General features: G+C 37.9%; 1 protein-coding gene across 1 annotated transcript in view; it reads left to right on the top strand.

Annotated features, from left to right (window-relative positions):
- The first annotated feature begins 634 nt into the window (after window positions 1-634).
- Window positions 635-27,368, top strand: part of DARS1 (aspartyl-tRNA synthetase 1) — a 40,200-nt gene continuing 13,466 nt past the window's right edge. The window contains exons 1-7 of the mRNA XM_080346670.1: window positions 635-759; window positions 1,980-2,037; window positions 7,533-7,625; window positions 12,613-12,715; window positions 21,085-21,187; window positions 22,418-22,498; window positions 22,946-23,005. Of these exons, the coding sequence (XP_080202796.1) occupies window positions 676-759; window positions 1,980-2,037; window positions 7,533-7,625; window positions 12,613-12,715; window positions 21,085-21,187; window positions 22,418-22,498; window positions 22,946-23,005 (582 nt within the window). The 5' untranslated portion in view covers window positions 635-675. The remainder of the gene's footprint in view (window positions 760-1,979; window positions 2,038-7,532; window positions 7,626-12,612; window positions 12,716-21,084; window positions 21,188-22,417; window positions 22,499-22,945; window positions 23,006-27,368) is intronic.

The raw sequence follows: 27,368 nt of genomic DNA, 5'->3' as shown, positions 1-27,368 counted from the left end.
CCCTTATGAGGAAAGGCTGAGGGAGCTGGGGCTCTTGAGCTTGGAGGAGACTGAGGGGTTACCTTATTAATGTTTACAAATATATAAAGGGTGATTGTCAGGAGGATGGTGCCAGGCTCTTCTTGGTGACAACCAATGTTAAGACAAGGGGTAATGGGTACAAACTGAAACACAGGAGGTTCTGCTTAAATATGAGACGAAACTTATTCTCAGTGAGGATGACAGAACACTGGAAGAGGCTGCTCAGGGAAGTTGTGGGGTCTCCTTCTCTGCAGACATTCAAAACTCGCCTGGACACCTTCCTGTGTAACCTCATCTGGGTGTTCCTGCTCCGGCAGGGGGATCGGACTGGATGAGCTTTCGAGGTTCCTTCCAATCCCTGACATCCTGTGATTCTGTGAAAACGATCGTTTGGGGTGCTGAGGTGAAGGGCACATGGAGCTTCCCTCCCGCTCGCTCGCCTGCCCGCCCTGAGGCGGCTGAGGGGAAGAAGCCCGCCCCGCCTCAGCCGTTAGCGGCGCGTGCGCCTCCCGCCGCTGCGCACTGTCCCGCCGTGGCGGCTCCGCTCTCGCGATAGGGCGGCCCGCGCGGAGCTCTCGCGAGAAGCGGGAGCGCGGAAGCGGCGTGGCCGTGCGGTGCCAGGGTGAGGGGCGGTGCGGCTGCAGCAGCAGGAGGATGCCGAGCGCTGCGGGCCGCGGGCAGGGCCAGGACCAGGACCAGGACCACCGTCCGGACAGCAAAGAGTCGGCGGCGGCCGATGTGGGTTCTCCCGCAGGGAGGGAGCGGGCGCGGCGTCGAGGCTGCCTGTGCCGGGAGTGGGAAGGGACAGGGTCCGGCCTAGCGCGGGGCTGGAGCCGCCCGAGGGGCCTGTGGGACGGGGAGGCTGGGCCTGAGTGGGGGAGTTGGCCAGACGCGAGAACAGAGCTGCCTTTTGCCTTTGCACTGCCTCTAAACACCTCCCCCTTCGTCGGACCCGGTCATTTGGTGCTTCACCGAAGAGTTCGGCCCCTCTCCGGTCACCCTGAGCCCCGCTGGGGGTCGGTCACGCGTGTGCGGCTGGCGGAGGCCCTACCTGGGCCCTTTCCTCGTTGCAGTCACCAGCACAAACCTCTGGGCTGTGGTGCTCCTAGCAGCGGGGGCACCGCTGGCTCCTGCTGGCCTGGCAGCTGTGCCAGCCCTTGACTTGAAGATAAGGGAAATTGTAGGCCAGTATTTCTCCAAGAAGGAAAAAGAGTATTAATAATGAGCACCGGTTCATTTCATTATAAAATTAACTTTTCTTGCTGTTGAAAAGCTGAAAATGCATCAGCAGTAAGGAATTTTGCGTATGGGTGGCATCTGTAAAATTAGACATGAGGCACGATTCATCAAAAACAGAGAAACAGAGACTGCTTCCTTCCCTCTCCCACCCCCCTCCCCGCCAAGTAAAGTGTTTAGAATGAACGTAGATTAACATATTGAATAGAATAAAATAAATAAACTAGGGCCTTTTTGTATTTGGAAATGGGTGGACTTAGTTGGGAAGCTAGGTTTGTCGTCTTTTTGATTGAAAGGCCCTGTCCAGCGCTGTCTTACCCAACATTTTGTTAGTAGTCAGCCAAGCTTGCTTAGGTTGTCATAAGGACGTGCAATCTGCTGGATTTCTTAGCGTACCTGAATATTGGAAGGAAATACTTAGCCATGGGTCTACTTCTGCAGGACTCATGTCATTTCAGGAGTGGGCTCTTTCCAGAGGTGTTCACACTAACTTCTGTGTAGGAAATAATGATCCTAAGGTGTGTTTGCTGTTGTTGGATTTTTTTTTTCTTACAGGGCACAGTTACCTTCTCTCACTTGTGCATATCTAAGAGTCTGAAACACAATTTCTTGACTTTAATATTATAGCTGATTGTTTTGTATTACCTCTGGTAAATATGTAATGATTTTGTTAATCTTTTTGCATATGCTTCTTTGATGTATGTTTCTCACCTTCATTTTAGGATTATGCTAAGGAAAGATATGGAGTGTCATCAATGATACAATCCCAAGAGAAACCAGGTCAGTTAAAAAATAAAAGAACTTTATTTCAAAAGAGGAGGGGGAAAAGGAGTTATGTACTAGATATCCTCTGTACTAGTTTGAGAAATCATTTATCAAACTTTTTTGTTCAAATCCTGCTGCCATTCTTTCCCTTGTTTTGAATACATTTGGCATTTGTGAGGCTGCATTTGGAGTGTCATGTCCAGTTTGGGGCTCTTCCTGTGCAAGGGAATATGTTAACATTTTGGAGCTGTCCGATGGAGCGCTACCAAATTGGTCAGGGGACTGAAGCACAGGATCTATGAGGTGAAGCTGAGGGAGCTGGGCTTGTTTAGCCTAGAGAAGGGCAAGTGATATTACTGAGATATTACTGTTTAAAGCTACTTAATGGGAAGGTGTAGAGAAGATAAAGCCAGATATTTGAAGGTGTGTGGTAATTGGACAGGAGGTCACAGACACAAGTTGGGAGACAGGAAATTCTCACTAGAAGAAAAACAAGTAATGTGTGTGGTTGGATATTGGAGCTGAATCCAGAGAGGTTATGGAATCTCAGTCTTTGCCCTTGTCTGGACCACACCCTACACAGACTGTCAGATTTTGCCTCTGTCCATCACTGCAGGCTTTTTTTAAAAAAATAAATTCTAATTTATAATGTACTGAGTCCAGAGATGTCAGGTTTTTTCTTTCTTTGGAGTAAGTTCTGCTATGGCTTGCTCTGACAGCACTCTCTGAGTAGGATGTCTGCATATTCAGCCTTTGTTACTCCTACATATGACCAGCAAACCCATTAATATTATATATTAATATTTATGGATTTTATAATTATTCACACCACTGTGAATTCAGGAAATCTTCATACTGATGGGGAATTGGGATTCAGAAGGACTTGTCAGCTGGAGAACAATCTTCCAGGCCAGCATCCCAGGAAATATTAATTTTCATATTATTCAGTGCATGAAACAGGAATGAGGGAAGACAATAGACTGGCTTCTTGTACCTTCTTCATAGTGAAATGTATAACTGGTGGATCTCCTTACCTGCGCTCTTCTTTGATGGCATTTGGCTCGCTAGAGTTTCTACAAGCTGTGTTTCCTCTACCAGTTTCACACTCCATAGCAAACAACTGCGTGGGAGACCCAGACTGGCAGATCGAGATGGTGGATCAAATCCTAATCTTATAAAGTCCACCCTACCAAGTGTCTCCTATTCAAAAGAAGCACTCAAAAATACTGTGGAGAAAAAAAAAAACACCCTATGTTGAGAGGGAAAATGGCGAAATTGACAGGAAATTATATGAAAAAGCCTGAGTGGTGTATTTTGGTCTGTTGTACCCTTGATCCTTATTAAAAAAAAAAGCCAATGTATTGACAAGATTGAGTAGGTTTTCCATTGGGCTTAAAATGCAACCTACAACACTCCTGATGTTCCATTTTTTAGAAGATGCTTATCCAGGCCACTAAAATTAGATAACAATAAAAACCAAGATGCCTGTAGTAAAAAAGTTCAAGATTGGTCTAGTCCCTTCTTTGAGAGTAATGCCTTCTTTAAAGATTCAGTAGTTCCTGTCGGGGAGAGCTCTTATCAAAGGGCTCACAGGAGGGTGAAGTCATCGCTTCACATCAGTAGTGTATGAATGCTTTTCCCCAAAGTGTTCTGATTGCTTTGAGTGTCTTGGAGGAGTTGCTGCTTGGGGCAGGGGGTGGCGAGGAAGCACAAATGCAAGTGTTCCTATCTGTCTGTACTGTATTAATTTTGTTTGTTTATGAAGTCTGTGTGGGTAGGTGCCATTTCTAAGTCAGAATAATGAATTGCAGTATGACATGTGTGGATCCACATACTGTCTGGTGTCTGGAACCGACAGCCAGCACAGACATGGGCAGGAGCTCGTTTGGACAGCTGCAGCACGGTTGCTTTTAGGCTTTACTGCAGTAGCTGTGCTGTCCTGAGGACACCAGCTGGATGTGGGAAATTAAAAATCTTAGAGTGATCGGAGCAAATTACTCACCCTTTCCAAGGCATAGGCTTGTTGTCCTTTTAAAACTCGTCTGTTTTTATTCCTCTGTAGGCAAATTAGAACTCTCATCACATGTTCACAGAGTTGCTGCTTAGATGCTCCACCCCGCTCTGCTGATCTCACAGACACCTGTGCCTCCGTTCTTGGCCCACTTTAGTTTTTCCTCTGCTGATGTTGGCTGCCCGGGCTCTCTGATGTTCTCCCTTCCTGTTACGTCATGTCTTTAAGTCCTTCCTGCCTGCTCGCGGCTGTAGTTGCTAGTAAAATGCACATATGCCTTTTCCTTTTTCTCCTTTCAGCCACATGACTTTCAGCTCCCCTCCCTGGAAGTTGCTTTCATGTTATAGTGCTTTTGACTTTCAAGATTTTTTAATGAACTTACCTTTTTTGAAATGTATCCAACATTGTAAAGATGCTGTCTCTTCATAGGGACAGCAGAAATACTGGTCATACTGTTCAGAACTCCATGATGCAATATAAATGAACTTAGTGAACAGGCTGATGTGACAGGCAGGGAATGGGGGCTTGCAGGTGGAGAAGTGATTTTTGTCTTGTATAACCCACACAGCTTTTTGGGTTTTTATCCTGTCTCCCTATGTTTAGAATAGGTTGAGTTCTGAGAGAAAGGTATTTAGTGTGTTGTAAAGGAGAGATTGCCCTATACAAGAAGGAAACAAAAAATAGTTTCCCCTTAAACATGATTCAAAATGGCAATGAAGGTGAGACAGCATAAATATTGAATTGGGGCTGTAAGTGTAATTTCAGACTTACAGAGTGTTTTGTTTGTTTAAAATCTTTGTTCCCTTGGCTTCACTGAAACTGTAGCATGTTTTGAAGTGTTTTTGCATTGTCTTTAAGTCTTTATGTGGCAAGAACACAGAAAATGTACATATAGCTTGCATTTGTGGAACAAGAAGTAGCTAGTAGTCTGAGTATGGTGGGAGGACCTTAAAGGTGAGAGCAAGAAGCATCATTTTTATCATGGAAGAGATGGAAATGAACTGAAAGGAATTCCAGGTGAAATGATATGTGAGAGTACAGCGGGAAGATTTTAGCTACACTATGTTGGTTGGACAAGAGAAAATGAGTGACAAATGATTGCTTACACTAACAAATGTAGACATTATCATGAACATGTCATGTTTTGGAAGTGAGAGGAAAAGAAGACTAGGTTTGGGAAGTGTTGAAGGAGGGAAACAAAGTTACATTAACAGTTGCTACATTGAGCATTGCCAGTGGAGCACGTGGACAGGACCAGAGGCAGTGGCCACAAGCTGAAACACCAGAGGTTCCCTCTGAGCATCAGAACCCAGGTTTTTCACTAGGAGGGTGACCAAGCATTGCCACAGATTGCCCAGTGAGATTGTGGAGTCTCCCTCTGTGAAGATATTAAAAACTCATCAGAACATGATTGTGGACAACTGGCTCTAGGTGACCCCGCTTGAGCAGGGGGTTGGTCCAGGTGACTTCCAGAGGTCCCTTCCTGCCTCAGCTGTGCTGTGATTCTGTGATCTGCTGGTGGAAAAAATGACTTCATGATGTCTCTTTTTGGGTATTATTTTATTACTCTTTTAATGAAATGATTTTTAATAATTCATACTATATAATTTTTTTTTGTGTTAAAGGTGTTTGTTTAGTCTTGATGAAACATGAACCATTATGTATCCAAAAGATTTTTTAAAGTATTTATCTAAGGCAGATGGTTCTTGTAACACTAAGGATTCATAAAAAGAGTAACACCTCATTGTATCTTTATGCTTGTGCCTGGAAAATATTTTAAGTTTCTAACAACACAATTTTAAGTTGACTGAGGTAATTTTAACTATGTGAATATCAAACTCTTAGAAATACTAGTGCTTATGGGTTGTTCTGGTTGCATGATCCTTATAGTACTATACTGGTAAAGTTTGAATGTCAGAAGTTCCTGGCAAATAATAACATTCTCTATTCCCCTTTCTCTCTTTCCCAGTCCACGTGTGCACACACACGCACATTATTAATATATTTGAGCCTATTTCCTATCATATTTCTCTGTGCATTTTCATTCTGTTCTGGTTTTGATGGGTATCTGTGAGGAAAAAACTTCATTGCCCTGAGCATAAGCTAATAAACATTTTCAACCCCCCTGGAATTCCCAGTGCAGAATAATAGGCTTGCAGGGCAAGCTGTGACTGGTATTCAGAGACAGAGGGAAGGAGGCCAGAACAGCAGATGGTAACCTGGGGTAGGCAAAACTTTGGAAAAGTTCTGGCGGGAAAAGTCTAGAGTGGAAGTGTTTTAGAAAATTAATGTTAGTTTGAAACCATATCTGTGATGAAAGGCAGGGAGAGAGAACTAGCTTGTGTAATAGATTTTATAGGATAACTCGAGTTGGAAGAGACCCATAAGGATAAATATTTCCCTTGAAGATTTTTTTTTTGGCCTAATAAGCAGTCTTTTTAACCACATACAAACTGTAAATAAGTAAGTGTAGCTGTTAGAATTGTTTGGGTTCTATGCAGTGCTATGTATATCCTCTAACTGATTTGTAGATACTATACGACATAAGTGTTGGAGACCATGCAACAATACATTTGGCCAACAATCTATGGCAAAATACAGTGAAGCAAGTACGTTTCAAGCAATAGTGGCATGCAGCCAGCATCTTGGCAGCTTATGATTGTATCAAATTGTTAAAGTCCTGTTTTATTTAAAAATATTTCCCTGGATAATTTTCATTTTTCCTTTGCTATCCAAAATCTGCCTTTTCCAAACTATGCATTCCTATTGTTATTCAGCTTTCTTGAGTACATGGAATTTGAAGGGTTCTTTCTGATGAATCCTGGCTCTTACAATGATAGCAATGCTTCATCAGGTTGTCAAAGAGATTGTCTCTTAGAATAAATTTTACTGGTTTTACACAATAATACTGTTGTTCCAAAATGCTGTTGTGTTTATTGAAATCTTCTTTTAATTTTCAGTGCACATTTATTTGTGGTTTCCTTTTAGTCTTCATTTTAAATAACAATTATTTTACAGTTTTATTTGCCTTACATAGATACCGAGAACACTCATGTCACCTCTGAGCCTTTGTTTTGCTGTGTTCAACATGCCAACTGCCATGTTGCAGAGTTGCAGGGCAGACATCCCTTAGCTAGCAGAAATCCAGACTAATAAGTGCAACACGGGGAAGTCCTATCAAAAATAGTGTAGTCATGCTGGGTTCTGCCATCTGTGGACTCCAGTAAGTCTTGCTTTTGTTTTAGTGCAGTTTCACCCTCCTATATAAGTCAAACAATAAGCATGAACCAATTTAAAACTACATGATCAAGTAAAATTCACTGAGAAAGGAAATGGGATCTTGTGTTTCCAATACACCTATCATGCTGTAAATACAAAAAATAATGATTTAGATTTATTGTAAATTATAGCGAATATGTATTTGGAGTTTAAAGTGAAAAATGTTTTGCTTCAAAAAAAACAAAACCATTTTAAAACGTGTTGTTTTTCTGTAATTCAGATAGAGTTTTGGTTCGAATAAAAGACTTGACAGTGGAGAAGGCTGATGAAGTGGTTTGGGTTCGTGGCAGAATTCATACAAGCAGAGCTAAAGGTGAGATGTCTCCAGGGTTTTTATTTTTCTTTCCTCATATTGTTGGTATAACCTGAATGTTATATTTTGGGTTCATCACCTGCTAGTTATGTCTTGCATACAAGAAAACTTTGCCACCTGATTAGTCAGTGTTCACTTGGTGTTCAGTTTAACTGGTTATTTTAACTTTTTTCCACCTCTCTTTTCCCAACAGGGTAAAAGGAAATTTTACTTTCAGCTGAGTGGAAATTGGGTATTACTTTTCCATTGTAGTAAAAGTGAATTTTGGTTTTTAACATATTCCTAAGTAATGTACAGACAATTATAAATAATAGGAACTTAAAAATATTATAGCAATTTTCCTTTGGGTGTTACAAGCTTCCACTGTAAAGCATGATTTATTATAATTGTATCAGTTGTCAAACAGGCCATATGTATTCTGCTGCTTATGAATATTTTCACTATACCTTTTCTTCAACAAGAAATAAAAATTTGTGTTGAAATTGCAGAATTTTTACTTTCGGTTACCAGTGTCTGATGATGTCAATTTGAACTTAAAATGAGAAACATCATCTTTCATTAACAAGACAAAGGGAAAATCCTTTCATAGGTTCTCAGTAGTGTGGGCTGTCCTGCTTGGCTGTCTGGCAGCCAAATTTCTTCCTTGGAACCCAAAATTCTCTCTGGAGATCCGTTTGCCATATGCAAACTTAAATAGGCTTTGGCCTTTTCAGTTGACATTAGATGCTGACAACTGTTATACTGGTTTCAGTTGTGTTTGGCAGCTCTGTGGTGAGATATAAATACCTTGTCTTCCCAAGAGTTGAAAGAAAGGAGTGTAAAAAAATTATATTCACGAATGAAATTTAACAGTAGTTTTAGGATTGGGAATAATACAAATTAGGGGCAAGAATACAATACAGAATATTGTCACAGATACCAGATTAATTTCTCTTTTTGAGTCTTCATTTTCCTAAAAAATGTCCCTTTTAATGAGCATCTGTACTGCAGTCAGTTAAAATAAGTAACTGCATGTAAATATATACAAATAATGCTCATTTTATTTTTTATTAGACTCTTTCAGTTTAGAGAGTCCTCTGTGACTTCCTAAATCCTAAAGTTCTGTGGTATGGTCTTACACAGAAGTCTCTCTTTGCTATGTATAGAAAATGTGAACCCTCCCTGAAGCTGTGAAAACCTTGGTCACTACAACTTGAAGTAGTTCAAGCAGTAGACACTATCCTATTTAAATGTTGCTATCAGTATACAAATAAGAGTATCTTTGTGGCTTTTTCTTTTGCCAATTGTAGGAAGAGTTCAGACTATTAACAGAATTTTATATATTAAAGTGTCTCTGCAGACCTTTAAAACGACATAAGGTTCAATGGTTGTTTATTACTGTCTCTGTATTGCATTTATATACAGTATTTTGCATGATGTATGCATTTACTTTAATCAGAGTAACATTTATGTAACATGGCAATATTAACTCACGAGAAGCTGTTTGTCATCCTTTGCCTTTGACCTCAGGAAAGACTTGTTTTTCATTAATTAAAAGTGCTTCTTTTCAAAGCTCTTTAACACAACCTGAAGAATTAAAGCAAAATGAGTTGATTATGGGCATGAAATGTTCTTAATTTATTGATTGTGCTTCTTGTTCCCTCTTGGTCTGACAACACAGAGCAATTCGGACATTCAGGGAGTACCACATGTTTGTTTACTTAAGCTTTAGGGGAAAGAATCTTACCAGAAAAGCAAATGTTAAAGAGTAAAAAGTAATGTTAGACTTTCCCACACACATCGTGCCGCTATTCCTACCATTATGGAAAGTCTTGCAGGAAACAGGAAAGTCTTACAGAAAAATAGCTTTAGTTTTTCTCAGAAGCTCAAATTTGACTCCTAAATAACCAGCGTATCCTTTATTTAACCCTGTCTTGTTCTGACCAATAAACAAAAAAAAAGAATGTGAACAACTGCAGAATCCAGCTGTCTCATATAGCAAGCCACTCATGAAGCCTGATGGAAATTAAATGAAGGGTGTGTGAGGAATGGGGTGTTGGGAATTTCTGTGGTTTATACTAAAATTGAAATGGTTGGGGCCCTGTGGTTTTTGTCATAGATTGACTAAATGTTATTTCTGGCCTTATTTTCAAGCCAGCGTAAGCTACTGATCACGTTTATCATTGAAAAGCAGTTGGGAAATCTGTCTGAGCTCTGCCAGGCAGCTGGGACTTGTGCAGTATGTTAGACCTGAACTTGGTTTTGGTTTATGAGTGCAAAGGTTTATAAAATATCAAAATAGTATGTTTGAAAATAAGAATATCACCAAGAGCATTTTAAATACTGGACCCAATTTACAATAAACCACATGAAGTTTTCTCTTTGCTGGCAGATTTCTGTAATTAGGAATGTATTAATTTGTATGACCAAACTTTTTTTATTCTTTATGCAAATTCCTTCCTCACACCCTTTTCTCTCACAAGGTCTGTTGTCATTTGGTACTTCAATCCAAGAAAGGAAATGGATTAATGTTTGGTTTTATGTGCTTACTTTTGATGGGATTCTCTGTGGTGTCCTCTCTTATTTGTTCAGTGACTAGAAGTTCATTGCATTAGACTGTGTCAGACCTTTTTAACCAAATTTCTTTTAAAGATTTCATGTTTATAGACATTTCTGTGGGACAATGTATTGTTTTGTTTTATAGAAACTTAGAGTAGCTTACTGTTGAATCTGATCAAGTTGGTCTTATACTTTTCAATTGAATACCATGTAAATGTTTTGAAACATATGGAGAACAACCCATAATCCAGATTTTTTTCTCACTCTGATGTTTCCTTTTTTTCATCTCTTGATTTGGAAAGGCATCTAATCATTAAGTAGATTTGATTAGAGCTTGTCTTTTTGATACTTTATTTTGTATGCATTAGGCTCTTTTGGGAAAAGTTCTGTTTCCTCTTATAATCTGTGTAACTGTGATGTTTTAACTATTCCTATCAGTGAGGTTTTTTTGATCACTTATCTTCTGTGTGATTAGAAGTGGTTATATTCCACAAGACTTCCTCTTTCCTCATGAAAACAACTACTGTTACTCATGACAGAAAGATCTGAGTCCTTTTGAAAATGCAGATATTCATCAGACTTCTAGTGTTTGGGATTAAGTACAACTGCCAAACTTTTGCTTCTGATCAGTATGATAGCAGCTCCCTCCATATATTTACTAGCTGAATGACATTGTAGCTGTCTTCAGTTGTGTTTTTTGTTTGAACACCTGATATAGCATTGTTGAAACCTGGATCATATTTTGCTAAATTATTTGTCACTGTAATCATGGAGACAAACACTGTTTTCTAGGAAATACTGCATCAAACCACATTGTAAGTAAGAAGTATTGAGATGTCAAAGGCGTGAGATACACCTAGCTTATCTAAACAAACTTAGCATATTGTGACCTATGGAAAAATTGTACTTCATTTGTTGACTTGCTGGATCTAAAACCAAGGCATGTGTACTGCTGAAGGCTCTATTTAATTTCTGAAGACTGTACTTCTCTAATTTAAATCTGTGGCTTAATATTTGCCTGCAAGAAATACATACATCTGTACCATATTAGCTTCTTTCCTTAGTTATGGCAGCCTCAGGAATACAGAAATAGTTGTACTCTGTTTTCTGAAATTACAGAATTAATTTTGTTGCGTTTCTGAAATCACAATCATAGGACAACGTTAGGTATTTCCAGAATTATAATTTTAATTTTTAATAATGTTTTGTACTAGTTTTATATGTTTGCTTGGATTTCCATCACATTGTATGTCAAATGTTCTGCGTTTATCTTCTGATACTATTTAGATTTTCTGCAGCTATGTGTCAGGAATGGTAATCTACATAATTGCAAATGAAAACTGCAAAAGGCTTTTTGGTGTCAGTGTTCAAGTTAGATGTATGTTGATTTTAATGTTTTATAGTCTAGGTCAACAATAACTGGGAAACAGCTATCTTTAACAAATCTTCTGGCTTCATCCTATTCTCACCATTTTAGTGGCAATGTTATAATGTTATGAGTCAGAACTCAGAACTAAAATTATATTGATGCATTTTATCAAATGCTGGTACAACAATGAAGTGTTTGCTGTTAATTTCTCTCTCTGAGGAAGAAGCATATAAAATCACCATATTTCCTTGAGTCTAAGTTAAGGAGTAAATGTTTATTAGAGGTGTGAGGAGAAATATGAAATTATTGTAACTGTCAGCTAAACAGATTAGAAAGAATTTGTTGACTTGAGAAATATCCATTTTAAAAGTCAACAAAGTGCACTGTGTTCTTTGTAAATTATTATTAATGCCTATTAATTTCTTTTTCCCTAAGCTGTTAATGAATAAATTGCTCCTCCAGGAATTTTTACTGGGCTCTTTTAGGTTCTTGTCATTCACCAGAATCAATACTCCTTTTGTTCCCCTTCATCCTGAATGTGTGGGGTATCATAGAATGAACATTGTTGGTTTAGTCCCTGTGGTGCAAAATCAAGCCTATTTGTCTCAGAGCAGCTTTGTGAAATGAACTTTACAGCTTTAATTTGAGAAGATGAGAAAAAACTTGTTTTAAAAGAATGTAGAGCTGGAAGTAGTTGTGAGCAAAGCAACAAGGAAAAGTATGATTTACTTCTTGCAGTTGAAGAACAATAGGTATTTTAAAAGTTATGAGTTCTAATTTTTGTTTTGTCTAGATGTTATTTGTCTTGGAAGGCTTATTATTATTACTTTTAGAAAATGCCCATTCATGTGTTTGTAGATGTAAGGCAGAATTATTTGATTTATCTCAATGCCTGGTGTCTGTACATGCAGACTAGTTTGATGTTGCTATTTGGGGTGGGACGGGTGGCAAGGGAGAGAGACTCACACTCCTCTCTTAAAAGCTCAGTTGAGTTTTAAAGTAGTAAAGCATTTTTCTCATTCACAAAGCCCTCAAGTAACTTGTCCTTAATACACCTGTGTTGTTTTCCTTTGTATTCAGGCAAGCAGTGTTTCTTAGTCCTGCGTCAGCAGCAGTTTAATATCCAGGCTCTGGTGGCTGTGGGACAGCATGCGAGCAAGCAGATGGTAAAGTTTGCTGCCAAGTAAGTAAGCAATTATATCCTGTTGTCAGAGTAAACAATGGTGGGAACCAGGGCTCCCAGGGGCTGGGACCATTTTCACACATTAACATCAATGCTTCGTTTGTTTTAAAATGTAGTTATTTAAATTGTCAGTTCACTTTTGCGTTGAATACATTACACTGACAAAAGATAAAATAGAGAACAGGCTTGAAATTCATTCTGAACTGCTGAAGCAGCATTCTCTCGCCACAGACAACCTACATTTACTTTCAAGCTGCCTAACAAAAAGTCTGGCAAGCTGAGCTTAGCGGGACACTTCATTTTGTGTGCTATTTGTGTGTGTCTGCACATGTGCAGGGTTTTTCTTCTACAAGATGTGCAGTGTAGTGATACGTTTTATAGCTAGAACTGATGTGAAGAAGCTCCATGTTGCAAGTGGTTTACTGAGTTGAAGAAATTAAGAGTGGCTTCTGTGCACTGAGTTAATCTTATTTACAATTTATTTTTGGCACTAGAATTTTTAATGAGGGATTTAAGTTACTTTTAAAAATATTTTAGGGGTTAATGGCAAGACTTGCCAATTAAACAGATGTTTGTTGCAGCAATTTAAATTCAGTTGTTTGGTTTGTTTCATTCTTAAAGATAAAAAAATGGCACTTTGGGTTGTCCAGTATACTTGCATGACAAAGGTGTTTTTATAGTAGAGCTTTTAGTCGTGTATATCTACTTGTTCGCAAATAAAAATGTGGATCAATTCAGTGCAATAATATGTTGAACATGTGGCACTTGAGTTGCTTCTGTTTGGTTCTTGGCACTACTCTCATGCCTGGGAAAGGAGCCCCTACTAATTAGCTCCAAAAGTGCCCCAGCCTTCAACCTTCAATATGCCAGGGAGAGGAGGGATTCATTATAGCACAGATTTCCAGAAGCCAAGTTAAGAAGGTTGGGATAATGCTTGTGCTGAGAAGGTTTGAGGTTCAAGGCAACAAGAAAACAGAACCAGCAGTGTTTGCTATTTGGCAGTGCTGAGTGTTGGCAGTGCCAGGGTGAAACATGCTGTTTACAGGTGTTTATGAGCCAAAGTGGAGTGTTCTGTTTCTTCATGAAATAGTTTGCTCTCTCCAGCGCTTAGGAGCTTTGAAAAGAATTAAGAATATAATGTACTTGTTCCCCAGTTCATCTTCCTCTAACCTACCAACAGTCTGTACTTGCACTAAAGAACCTGCACTAGGGAACAGTGAAATAACTCTTGTGATGCTCAATTTCCTATTCTTCAGTTCTCTCCATCTTTCTTTTTCAGTTTTCTTCGTGGTTCTTTCCTTCGCAACTGAATTTCTTACATTTCATAGGTGGCCAGAGCTCAGTGGTTAGGAGCTTATGAGAGGGAAGTTGATCATTACTCTTTTCTTTCATTTGCTGACTCTGCTATTTGTAAGCCTTCCATGACTCTCTTTTTTTAATTCACTGATCTTTTTTTACTGAGTTAGTTTTCTGTCAGTTTAGTGATTTAAACCAGGTCATGGAGGTCCAGAGCTAAAAAGGAGTGGTAAGTGGTGGAAAAGGGTATTTGGAAAGAGTAGAAAGCGAAGCTCCTTTCTCTTCTGGCAGCAGTGAGCTGTTCAGTCAGATGGAACCTCATCCTTAGGTTCTTTCCAGTTCCCAGTCATGTCCCTGCTTTTACTGATGTGACAGACCTGAGCAGCCCAACTCATATTTGTACTGTGTTTTAACTTTTCATCCTGCTCCTTTTTGTGATAGCTTTTTCCAGCTTAAACCCCGATGCTTCAGCCTCTCCAATTTATAGCATGTGTATGTTACTCATTATTTGTGGTTCTGAAATGTTTCCTTGCTTATTGTCATGTGCTTTGAATAGCAGAACTTTCTCTGCTGCAGCATTCTGTGTTTTCTTTTAGGGCTTTGCTTCTGTTTTTTTAACACCGTTAGTGCAATCATCTTCTCATTCCTTCTCACCAACAAACCTATTTTATGAATATCCTGACAGGCTCTCTCACTTTTTCTAGTGTTTTATCTCCTACAATTTTACCTGATACCACCATTGCAGCTGCCACTTGTCCTCAGAACCTGCGGTTGTTCCCTGACTTCTGGGTGCACTTGTGGTCAGTATGACCTGAAGCGCAGCAGCAGCACCTGCCTTGTTTTCAGGCGCTCTCCTCCTAGTTCTCACCTGCTGGGGAATGATGCCATTATTACCAGCAGATCAGGCTGGTCTTAGGTGTCTAAAAATAACTATACTGTTTCTCTACCTTTCTCAGTGTCTTTTTTTGTCGCCTCCTCTTGTTTCCTACACATTAAATGAAAAAAATACACATTTATTGAAGAAAACATTTAGCTTCAATACCTCACATTTCAACTAAATTTTTAAACTGAACTGTTCCACTGGTAGTACATAAACTTTATTTTTCATGTGCTGCTTTCTTATATTTTGATACTGGGTCCAAAACTTCCTTTAGAATAGTCTGTGAAATTGTGGATCTTGAATTTTTAATGAGAACTGATTAAATCATGAGCAATTTTTTACAAATTTTCATAAATAACAAACGAGTTCCTCTTTTAGATATTGGCACATGGAAACCAAGAACTTTCATAACCTTCTGTGGTCTAGCAACATGCATATACTAGTTATCTCTTATCACAAGAATTTGAGTTCTTTTTGGTGAAAGGTACTTAATACTGGTTTAACTCAGTTTTACAAAGAAATATCTGTGAATTTAGCTACGAAAGGTTTCTAGTTGAACTTTCAAAAAATACATAGCCAACAATATAGAGCCAGTCAAGATAGTGGCTTGACAGCTGTGACGTTCTTCCATCAGAAAGAATAATTCAGCCTAGTCCTGCAAGGGATGCTGCATAAGAGAAAGAATTGTGTCTTTCAGCCAGCAGAGCTGCCAGGTGGTGCCATTAGTAATTTATCAACCTGCTTTTTTTTCCATAAAGTATTGGATGTGGCCAATTTTGGTTTTGTTTCTATTTGTTTTGTTGATATCAGCATTGAGCCTTCCACCCCACCACCACCATAGCCATGTGATATGATAGAGCAGTGAGAGAGGTGGTTAACACATTCTAGTTTAGCTGCCCAAACAATGTGCTCAGGAAATACCTTGATGCATCTTTATAGTCAGCTGGAGAATGAAAATCCATGAAAAGAGGTTAAAAATGGAGGGAAAAAAAAGGTTAAACCTGCATGAAAATACTTCACAATGTAGAAAATTATACATAAGTTTATCAGCTAGCTGAACTGGTAGTACTGTGAAAACTGCTGGTTATTGCAGAAATATTTTCTTTATCCATTTCTGTTTAATTTTTGTATTGGTGATCTGGAACAAAATGTCAAATCACTGTTGTTAAGTTTGTTGATGACAGATACTGGCATGGTAAACTAGGGGCTAAGAATACATAGTAATGAGGGCTCATTTAGAATAACCACTTCGATGCGCTTCAGTGTGAATTTGTACCTTTCTGGTCATTAGTTTGGATTTTGTTCAGGATTGGTATGTAGGAAAGTCAGTGATGAGAAATGTGAGATCATGATAAATAACAGACTTCACAGGAGTCCATGCAGTTCTCTTACCCGCTATGCTAGGAGATCTCTTGAGTTTTGAAAAAGAGCAATAAAATGCCATTAATTTAATATATGCCAGTCATTAGACCCTTTCTGGAATATTTTGTCCACTTTTATTGTCTTTGTGTCTGAATATAAGCCAAATTGGAAACAGTTGATGGTGAAGCTGCAAGATGGAATGATATATGGTCAGGCAAATCTGCCTTCCTGTGAGACTAAAGAAAACTCTCTGTTCTATCCAAGAGAAATTAGTAATTTAAATCCCGCTCTGATGGTACCTATGCAAGATTTACTGCCAATGGAGCGTTCTTTACTTTACAGATACAAAGGTATGACAAGATGCAATGAACAGATAGTGAAGCTAGGTAGATTTCGAAGGGAAATCAAGTGATTTTTTTTTTTTTTCCTGTGAAAATGATTTAAAACATGTAGTGGATTTTGTTACTTAAAAACTTTAGAAGAATAAGTTGTTTTGGTTTTTATTTCCAAGAAGATATCCAGGTTCATCCAGGTGTTAGAATGTTGGTGCAAGAAACAGGTTGCTACATTTGTAGAATGAAGAGAATGACAATAAATGTTAACCTGGCCTTCATATATACAATGTCAGTTAACTCCTCTTGCAGAGGGCTTAGTGGATACTTACTGTGTTTGTGCAGACAGTATTACAGTTGCTCTTATTGAGTTGAGTATCAACTATTTATGCTTTCAACTATTTACAAACAGAACTCATTTTTTTTTAGCATAAGCTCTATTGCCTTCATCTTTCGCTGACATTCAGATAAAATATTATTTCTTAATTACAATTATTTAGTATTTTTAGATTTAATAATATTTTATTTTTAGATTTAATAATATTTTGTGTAGTCTGATTACACAAAAGTGTCAAAGAAAAAAAAAAGTCTGAACAAGTATAGATGTTTCCATCAAGTAAAACATTTTCTATTGAAATTCTAGAAATAATGAAGTTTCTTCCAGTTCTTCAGACTTTTGATCAAGAAAATGCTGATTGCGATTCACTTAGGGAGGCCTGCATGGGGTTCAGCTTGCAACATGAAGCTGTTGATGAAAGATGTTGTCACACAGACGGCAATAATGCAATCCTGTGGTTAAAAGAGAAAGTCTTGGCTAATAGACATGCAGATAATTAAGAGGGACATAAGGCATCTAGTGGACACTTTAGTAATTATAGTCTTGATTTTTTTTGGAAGGAACATTAGGTTTAAAGAAGCGGTTTGCTCTGCAGAGGAACTTTTTAGCGTTGAACTTCATGAATCTATAACTAAAATGGCTTCTTTAATAATTAAACAATATCAAGATGTCCTCTGTTTTAATGCATCTTAATTTAGTTTCTAGTCCTTTGTAATATTAGTTACAGATAGAAATATGATTGTCTTTAATGGAAATGGTGATGGCTTTGGCATGCTTTTCTGCTACTTGTTCACTTTTTTTGTTTGTTTGGGATTTTTTTTGTCACCCAGTGGAACTTTATCAAAAAATCACCTAGATGACTTAGTGCTGCTGCTGTGGAGAACACTGCTGTAGTTGCTGGCATTTCATTAAAGCAGATTGTTTCTTGTAACTTGAACCGGTTGCCATTTCAGTAACAGTCTTGGAATTACCTGTTGGAATTGAAGCTGCACCTTCTAGGTTTCTGTTGTTTCCATTTGATGCACCATGTTTGGGACTTCAGCTTTTTCCAGCACTGGGTCTTGCCGAGCACAGTTCAAACAGAACTCAAAACATGAGCTTTTACTTCCATACCAGGTTAGATACATAGTCTGAAGGAGCAAAAGCGTATTTTCCAATATCAAATGAAAGTTTAGAGTAGATGATGAACGTTTGTAAATACAAGGACAGTCATATGCAGTAGAAAACTTGGTAATGCTTTTGTGTGCCCAGGCAGTTATACACATGTATGGATACAGGGGTCAGGTAGGATCTGAGTTTAAATACATCTTAAAATTGTAACAAATTTAATGACCAAGGGATGTTACAGTTTTAAAGTGCGTTCCAAATGAAAAAAAGATTAATTGCAACTCCAATTTAGAGAGGAAAAAACCACATTTTATCACAAGTGCAAGGTTTTAAAGTTCTGTTGTTGTGCAAGTTCACAAAGCAATATTGCAGTTACAATTATGTAAAAACCAGTTCTTCCTGTATTTTAAAACTGATACCATTGTGCATATCTTGAATCCTGTGCATGGTCTGATCAAAGCTTTATAACGACTTCACTAACAGCAGTTCTCAGCCATGGGATCAGTAATCTGACAATGAATCCCTCATACAACACATTAACATTTAAATATTCTTTTCTTTTGCATAGTGCAGAGAATTTGCTTCAGTGAGTTTAAAACATTGTTTTTCTTTGCAATTATTAGTGAGAGGGCTTTTATTCAGCAGATTAGAAAGGTATGTTTTCAGTGAAGACACTGCTATTTGTGTCATTAGTAGCATTTTCTGGGCATTCGCCAAAATGTTGACATGAAAAAGGAAGCATGAAAAACAGAGGAGAGCTGTTTAGGGGGAAAAATAAGTTAGGACAAGAGTAAAACTTTTGTTCTTTTAGACATTCACTTATTTGAAAAGCAAAGAGAATATATAGTGACACCTAATACTATTTTAGCATGATATATTCTCTGTGCATTTCTTATCATCCCATTCTATTTAATCCAAAGCATTGTCATTTCTGCCTCAGTCTTTTTAAGGAGTTTTAAAGAGACTAACTTGTAAGAGGGTGTACTTGTGAGTACTTAGTGTCATTTCTCCTTATCTGTCTTGTATTTCATGCCTTTGCTTAAATAATGGAGATGAAGCTCACCCTTAACTAAATGAAATTCTGATTTAAGGCCTGCTATCTACCTCTGCTTTGTACAAGTTCAGTCATTTGTTCGTGATTTGAGCAACTGTAGCTCTTTTAAGTGTAAATGTAGCAGAAAAACCTACTATTCACAAATTTTATCTAGTACGTGGAATTATCTAATGGTTAAGCAAGTCAAGCATATGGAGCACTATGGTCTCCATAACTTTCAGAGCAGCTGCAAATGAGTTCTATCACCTGAACTTATTACCATCAAAGAAGTAGTGTAATCAACTAAAATGCTCGAATTTGGCTTTTTTTAGTTATGTGTAATTTACTTACAGTGATGCTGTTACATTTGGAGAATTTTGATGCTTGAATTTTCCACTGTTACTTTAATATCATCAGATTTTTTTCAAAACCAACAAGTTTTATTAAAAAATTTGGTTGGATAACTTAAATGTGAACTGAACTTTATAACATTAAAAAGTTTGTCCCAGGTTAGATGGAAGATTCACATAGGTTTTCTTGGGGCTGATATGGATGCTCCAGGAACAGCAGAAAGCAGAGCAAGCAAGCAGTCGCAGTTGGCAACACTTGGTGATTTGTATCTCAGCTGTTTCTGGGTCATACCACTCAGGCTTTGAAAGCTAAATTCCCTTCATCAGCTAAAAAGAGAAACTGAACTGTTTAGCTGGGTAAATCCTACTTTAAAATTGTGAGAGAATGACTAACTCCAAACATAAGTATTTCTAAAGAGAAACTTCTCAATTCTAAAAAGTTTCTTATGTGGTTTTACTGTAGAGCTAAAATACCTCGGCTTTGTTCACAGCCTTAGACTGACATACTGCGGGTGGTACTAGAAAAAACAAAGCAGATGCCAATGATCAGGACTGTGGTTGCCATCAGTAGTAGCTTGTACCTGCTTCTACTCTGTCCTCACCCCCTTTAACTGGGGGTTACTGCACCTCGGCAACACCTTTTGTGCACAGAAGTATTTATCTCACCACCCCCCAGCTTAGCTCTATGAGGTTTGTGTGTTGGGTTTTTTGGGGCATGGGGTCTTAATAAAAAAGAATTCAACCTTGTAAACTTGATTATTAATTGCTCTTTGCTTTATTGAGTTCAGTAGTGGGCAGCTTGTCTGGTGACAACCTCGCTCATCTCTTATGATTTGCAGTTAAATTGTGGGCCTGCTGCTTCCCTGCTTTTTCATAAAAAGGAAAGAAATATTTTCTGATATTTGGCCTTTTGTAAGCAGGCTAGCAAAGAGACAGAGTGAAAACATATTTCCAGTGGGGGTGATATTCTCTGCAGAATACTACTGGTTTAAAGTCCAGTACCTTAAATACCTAAATAAAAACAGGCCGTACAAATGATTTTCTCACCTATGACTCCTGAGGATTTTGTTATTGTTTGTTTGTAGCACGCATACTTTATACCGCATTTTTGGAAGACTTTCAAGATGTTGCATGGTGTTTTAACGTACTGTTAGTGGAGAGCAATTAAGATGTCTCCTGTCGTAGAGAAATGACTTAAAAGCATCTTGCATCTTTCAGTAACAAGTCATGTAGTTTAAACAAGCTCAATCAGTTTTGATTTTCCCCTCCGCATCAGAACTTCCTTTCGGTTCGTTGTTCTGCTGGTTAAGACACGTCTTTCAGATAATTGCATCAGCTGGCACATACAAGAGTGTATGTGGCCCAGAACAAGAAAGATGCAACTTGTCACTTTATGTATACACACAAAGAACGAGTGAGCACTAAGCTTAATTACAATTCTTTCCCTCCCAAGTCTTCCATCCCAGTTTGAATTTCTTGTGGCTGGGAATATTTAGCCAAGTCCTTCATTACTCAGTTATTATATATATATGTAATTAACTTTACCTAAATCCTTAACTCTGTTTTGTTGTTCCAGCAATCCATACAGTACATGGAAGTCCTAGTGCTCAGTAGAGTCTGGTGCTGTAAGTGATGAAATTTAGTAACCCTCCTATCCTATCTTTATTGACAGCATCAACAAAGAGAGCATTGTGGATGTAGAAGGCGTTGTGAGGAAAGCATATCAGAAAATTGGAGGTTGTACTCAGCAAGATGTTGAGCTTCATGTTCAAAGGGTAATTTTTTGAGCAAATCTAGCATTGGTTAATTGTTTGAGAGATTACCTATCTCAGCTGTCTGTCTGTCTACGTGTATGAACTTTGTCAATACGCAGTCACCAGAGAAATAAACTGCTTTGAACTACAAATTTCAGTATATCATATGTAAACATGAAACATTTCTGGTTTAAGAGATTTGATTTTTTTGAATTCCTTCTTTTTATCTGCCATTTGAATTACAGTACCAAGTAAAATAAAGTATCTCATGAGAACAATTTGGCTGGGAATGCTTGTAATTCTAGTTTTTGATTCCTAACCGCAGCAGATACTGTAATAAAATACTGCTTTTTTCAGAAGTTTCTTCTTTATCAGAAAGTTACAATCTTCCCCTTAGTACAATGGAATGGAATATGTAACTCTCAGCAAAAGCAAAGCACTGGCTTAACAGTATAGCAGCTCTTGAAGTCTAAAATTCCTGTAGCTTGTGCTATAGGGCTGGAGGAAGTGCAACTTTATAGTTTCTTTAAATAGAAAGCATATTTAAACCTTTGTGTAATATCCTTTCCTTCTAAAGGTTTTCAACCAAACTGCATGCCTACAATAGGGCTGAAATGCAGTCACCTCAGGAGTACAGTACAATGGCTATTATAGCAGTAAGAAAAATCTTAGCTAACAGCATTGGGAAAAATCTGCAGATTTGGAAAATGTTTTAATAAATGTGCAGATTATGATATGCTTGATTTTTGTGAAAGAATATAAAATTTACTGCACCTATGACTAGACTGAGGCAAGACAAGGTGTTTTTCATTCTCTGATTATATTTTAGGTACCTCATCTGAAATGGCTTTTCAGGTATAATCAGATGATAAGTAAAATAATACGTTAACCACAAGAAGAACAGGATGATTTTGCTAGAATCAGAACCTAAAACTCTGAAATCTAGTAGTTTCAGACCTGACATTCACACCAATAGTTTCATCCCTTAGACAGTTTGTACTTGGTCAGCTCAATGCTTCCCAGAAGCAAAAAGGATATTTTTAATCTTTCAAAAGGAAAATAGAAGCATGCACTTCCAGTATTGTCATGAGAACGCACCCATGTGTCTCAAGTATTTGAATAAAATCACAGTCTTCCAGCTAGCAGCGTATGCAAACTCTGTTTCAAGTCTATGTCAGAAATACCCTTTGGTAAATCACACCTCCTTTTGAGCTGAGTCTCATGCTATTTCTGTTCCTGTCTCAATTTCAGATCTATGTGATCAGTTTAGCTGAACCCCGGCTGCCCTTACAGCTGGATGATGCTGTTCGACCAGAAGTGGAAGGAGAGGAGGTGAAAGCTTTGCATCCTCAGATACTTCGTATTGTCTTTTTAATGGAACAAAAGCATGAAAGCGATGCAACTTCCTTAATGCAGTGATTTGGGGATTCATTAGGCTTGCATTTTGCTTCTTGTATGTTATCCAGAATGGTGTTAGACATCTCTATAGCTTTGATCTCTGCTGAACTGCAGTAGAAGGTCAAAACCAGAGGATTTGCCATCATTTGTGTGCGTCTTCTGGATCCTCATAGGTGGGTTCTGCATGGGAACTCTGGGAGAAGTTACACCTTAAGCTTTGCTATGCTGTCAATTTGCTGTATGTTCTTTCTAGAATAATCTAAAAATTGTACTGAACTTAGAAGTAGGTCTTGGCTTTTAGCCAAAGATATTTTTTTTGTCTCTTTTTTTTTTTTTTTTTAGGTGTATGTATTCATTATGTATTTTTGCATAACTGTTTAGGATGGAAGAGCTACTGTAAACCAAGATACAAGACTGGACAACAGAGTCATTGATCTGAGGGTAAGGAACATGCTGCATTGCATGATTGCCTGCAAGTGTTTATTGTTTACATTTCTTATCCATGAAGCAATAAAAGTTGTGGATTTGGTGCAAGTGTATTGTTGGCCAAAGGAAAAATAAACAACATATTTTTCTATTGGTGAGTGACACTATGAAAACACAGGGTTTTTTTATCCTAAATGTTCACCTTTCCTGACATTATTGAAAGAACCGTTTTAGTAGTTTAAAGGTGACTGTTTAGGATTTGGCATGTGGCCATGTAAATCTGACACGTTGACACGTGTCAAAGGTGACTAAATAGAGACAATTTAGAGACAGCGTTTCTTCTCAAATGTAATCTTTGATACTCTAAAACTGTAGTAAGAGCTCAGTTTTGAAGTATAAGGTGGAAGTTTTGAATTTAATGTCTAATTGAGATGCTATAATGCATGTCTCGCAAGTGAAATTGTACTAGGCCACAATACCAATCTCATTCTCTTTGGTTTTTCCACAGCATTCATATCGTTTTTCTTCTTTCTTTTTTTTTACTGAAACACCTTTTTTCATCCAGGTTATAGAGATAAAGCCTTCTGTGAATTCATATACCTCAAAAATATTTTCTCTTTCTGATCAGCAGCAAAAAACTATCTAGTAAATCATTCATATCACTTTTTCTTAACGAAACAGCACTAACACTAAGCGTGTAAGTCACTAACCATTCATATTGACATGAGGCTTTCTGGTCTTTTCCCATATTTGGCTCTCCAGGATAAAATTGTAATTAACTTTTCACTGAAGGAAGAGTGGCTTAGCTCATTTTTATGGTGTATCTAGTACTGCCTTCGAAGTTCTGATAATAGCAATTTCTCAGTAAATCAGTCTATGGACCTGGGAAATAAAACATAAAAGTTAGTTATTTACTGGAAGATTTGGAAAAGTTCTGGCACTGAGATGCTCAAAGCACTTGAACATCTGATCCCCTTATTTCAGCACATAAAACTACTTGTGAAAATTGTTTTACTTGGACCAAAATTAATTGCTTTTCTCTTGACCTTATGTATAATACTGAGCAACTTCAATTTGTGATTACTTTTCAGGATTCTTAGTATCTCATCATATTGGTCTCTTCATCTGTGTCTTAAATTAAGCCTTTGATGAAAAGAATTCTATACTAATGGTTGAAAGTGAAAATAATTTAAAGGATCATCGGCTTATGGTAGTGGTCAGGCAGTGGCAATTTCTCCCCTAAACTGAGGGGAGAAATCTGGGATGCTTGAAGTGCAAGCTTTACTTTAACTTCTGGTAATGAAGAAAAATACTCAACAGCACTCCAGAGAAACTTAAGAAAATCCATTACATTAATGAAATACCTGTATAATAAACTGGAAAGAACCGTGAACCCCAAAGAGAACAGAGAAATAATACAGAGGGAAATAACGGTTAAAAATACTAGCCAGAAATAATGGCATAAAAGTATCCTTGGCTGTAATTCAGATGGGGGCATCTGCAGAGTAAAACCTAAGAAGATATATAGTAATGGAAGAAGAAAGACAGTAATGCCAGAGTAAACACAGGAGATGGAAAGGAAAGGGGTGGGCTAAGTGGATGTTGCTATAACCTTGTCTAACTTATGTGTCCCAGCCATTGTGGTACACCATTTATTCAGCAATGTTTGGCACCTTGTTTTGAGGTCTGAACTTTACCGCTGACTTCTGCAGAAGCTGTTTTTCTCCTTTGCTCCAACAGCTGCTGCAGTGTGGTTCTGAACAGCTTCTTCATGCTGAACAGGAATTTGGTGTAACTTTTTACAAAATTGATGGAAGGATGAAATGTCAAATCTCAGTACTTCAGTGCCTTAAGTCTTGTTCTCTGCATGCGCCTGTGGCTGGATGTAAGCTGGCCATGGTTTTCCTTTGATTAGGCTGAAGTATCTATCTTGCCTTCCTCCTATGGACAGGAAGAGCTTCTGTCTTTGACTGTGTCACATTTCTGTGTGTTTTTTCTGTTGCACATTTCATTATTTGTTTCCAAACAAAAGCAAATTATTTTGGAACACTAGGCTCATGCCTATTCATAAGTTTGCTTTGTTTGTTCTACAGGAGCTTTGCTTATGTGAAAGAAGATTCTAAATAATCACGTGTTACTTTGACCTGTTGTTTTAAAGGGAAAGCTGAATAAACAGAAAAGGTATTTAATGGAGAAAGGGAAAATCCCAGTGAGAATACAGGTACTTATATACAGTAGAAGACATGATGAGGTAAAAACTTGGAGGGATATCTGAAACCATAGTTGGCCATTGCTCTCCCATACCTCTTCCTCCAGGAAAACCAAATCATGGGCAGCAGAGAAGAACTGTTAACAAGAATATTTCTAACAGAGATGCTGTGATGATCTGTTCCTACAAGTGTGAGAGGAAGTCCAACCACAGATACAGGTGCATGTAGTTCTGGTTTCCTTCGTGCCCCAGTTTTTTAAGGAACAAGGAGGTCATCAAACATCAAAAATAGAGATACTATTTTTTGGAGAAATATTTAAGAAACTAAATGCATAGATCTTGGCTAGACTCAGACTATTAAAAAGTCCTTAGTATGGAACTAAAATTGGTTTTTTTTTCATTTCAGTACAGTCTTTTAAGTAGTGATTAACCAATGAGGTCATTGGATAGGGCCAAATTGTGATAAAGTGGAGCTGTGAAACTCAGTTATTGCATGAATGAAAGTGACTGGATTTCCCAAACTAGCATTATTCCATGCAGCTCTGATGTGTGCCAAGGAGAGTTTGATTATGATGCAGTAGAAGGAATGCAAAGAGTAATAAGGAAATTACATTAGTGGAGATGTAATATGCTAAGTATCCTATAAAGATTGCAAGACATCCATTCTTGTGTCCATGTGAAAACAGACTGAATAGTGTACTGCATTTTTAACAGTCTTGCATTTTGGTTGCTGACAAAGATCTTCTAGAGGGGTCTGGTAGGTTTTTTGATGTTAGGGATGGGAAGTACTTAAATGTCAAGATTCCAGGGTATTGCTGTAGTTGCTATTCTGATGTATGGAGGGAAGATGGTGATTATTAATATTTAGGCTGCAGGTGTTTTAAAAATCCTCTCCAAGGAATGATGACTGAGGAAGAATGAATCTGTTCCTGATGGTTTCACTCATAAAATACAGATCACGTGCTGGGGGAGTGGAAAGATTGTGAGTGCAGAGACAAGAGCTTGATAAGACCTTGTATAGACCAGATATTCTTTCACATAACCACAGGTGACCATGAGGAAACCACTGTTAACCTGTTTTTCATGATAGCTTAATGAAAGTCGAAACAGTTGATTCTAGAGATGTTTGATTTACCATTCCTTTATCAGAACAATTAAAAAAGGCAAATTGGAGCACTGATTGGGTTTTTAAATCTTCGCTTTTCTGAAGTTTAACTGAAGTATTGTGATGAATAGACTTCCCATGTCTGCAAAAACACCTACAGAAACCATATTTCATGAAGATCTGTGGTAGATGAAAAACAATGAAGACCACAAGTGAAATACTGAGTTTTGGGTTTTGCTTCCTAGTATGTCTTCCTCTGAAGAAAAAAATCCATTCGGGTTCATCAAGTTTTAACAATGGACCTGACTGATGTCCTTGCTCTGGCTTATATTTGATGTCCAGCAGGGTTTTTATCTTAAAATTTAACTTGTCCAAATTTAACTTGAATTATATGCAGTTTGCAGTCCTGATGCTATAATTGTGTCTGCTAATGCACAGCTTGTGGAGGCCAAAGCATAGACTGTTCAGGATCAATATTACCCTGTTCAAACTGCTCAGGGTAGAGCATAGAAGTTAAACTGTATCTTTAGTAGTTTATGGATGTCAGACCATGTTATGTGATAGTTCAACTGTGCACTGATCTCAGTGCAGTTTTTTTCATAATACTTGATTACTTCAAGCTTGATTTCATTGTGTTGAGTTCAGTTTGCTCATTGCAAAAGCTGTATTTTTCCTAACTGAATTCAAGCTGTAATGAACAAGCAGATGTACAGTTTGTTTTATTGTGGGTAGTGATTTTGTAGTGAAGACATAACACAGTGCCAGTCATTTAGACAATGAACTTCATGTTCATATCTTCTACTTGTACCGTCAGTAATATTGAAATTTGAACACAAGTTGACTTCTGTCACGTTGGTGTTAAAAGTTATTGAACATAAACCCTATTTTCTAGTAAAACCTTCATTTCTCATGTATATAGCAGAGGCACTGCAAAATCATTCAGTTTCTTTAAAATAATGTATATTACTTGAAATACTATAGACTATATTATTTTCCCTTTAGCCTCCTTTATGTATTTAGTGGTTGTTTATGGTGGAAGATAGGTGTTTACAGCAGGCGAACAG

The sequence above is a fragment of the Nesoenas mayeri genome (assembly GCF_963082525.1).
Source record: "Nesoenas mayeri genome assembly, chromosome: 6".
NCBI lineage: Eukaryota > Metazoa > Chordata > Aves > Columbiformes > Columbidae > Nesoenas > Nesoenas mayeri.
The sequence above is the reverse complement of the archived record's forward strand: the minus strand, read 5'-3'. Positions and strand labels throughout refer to the sequence as shown.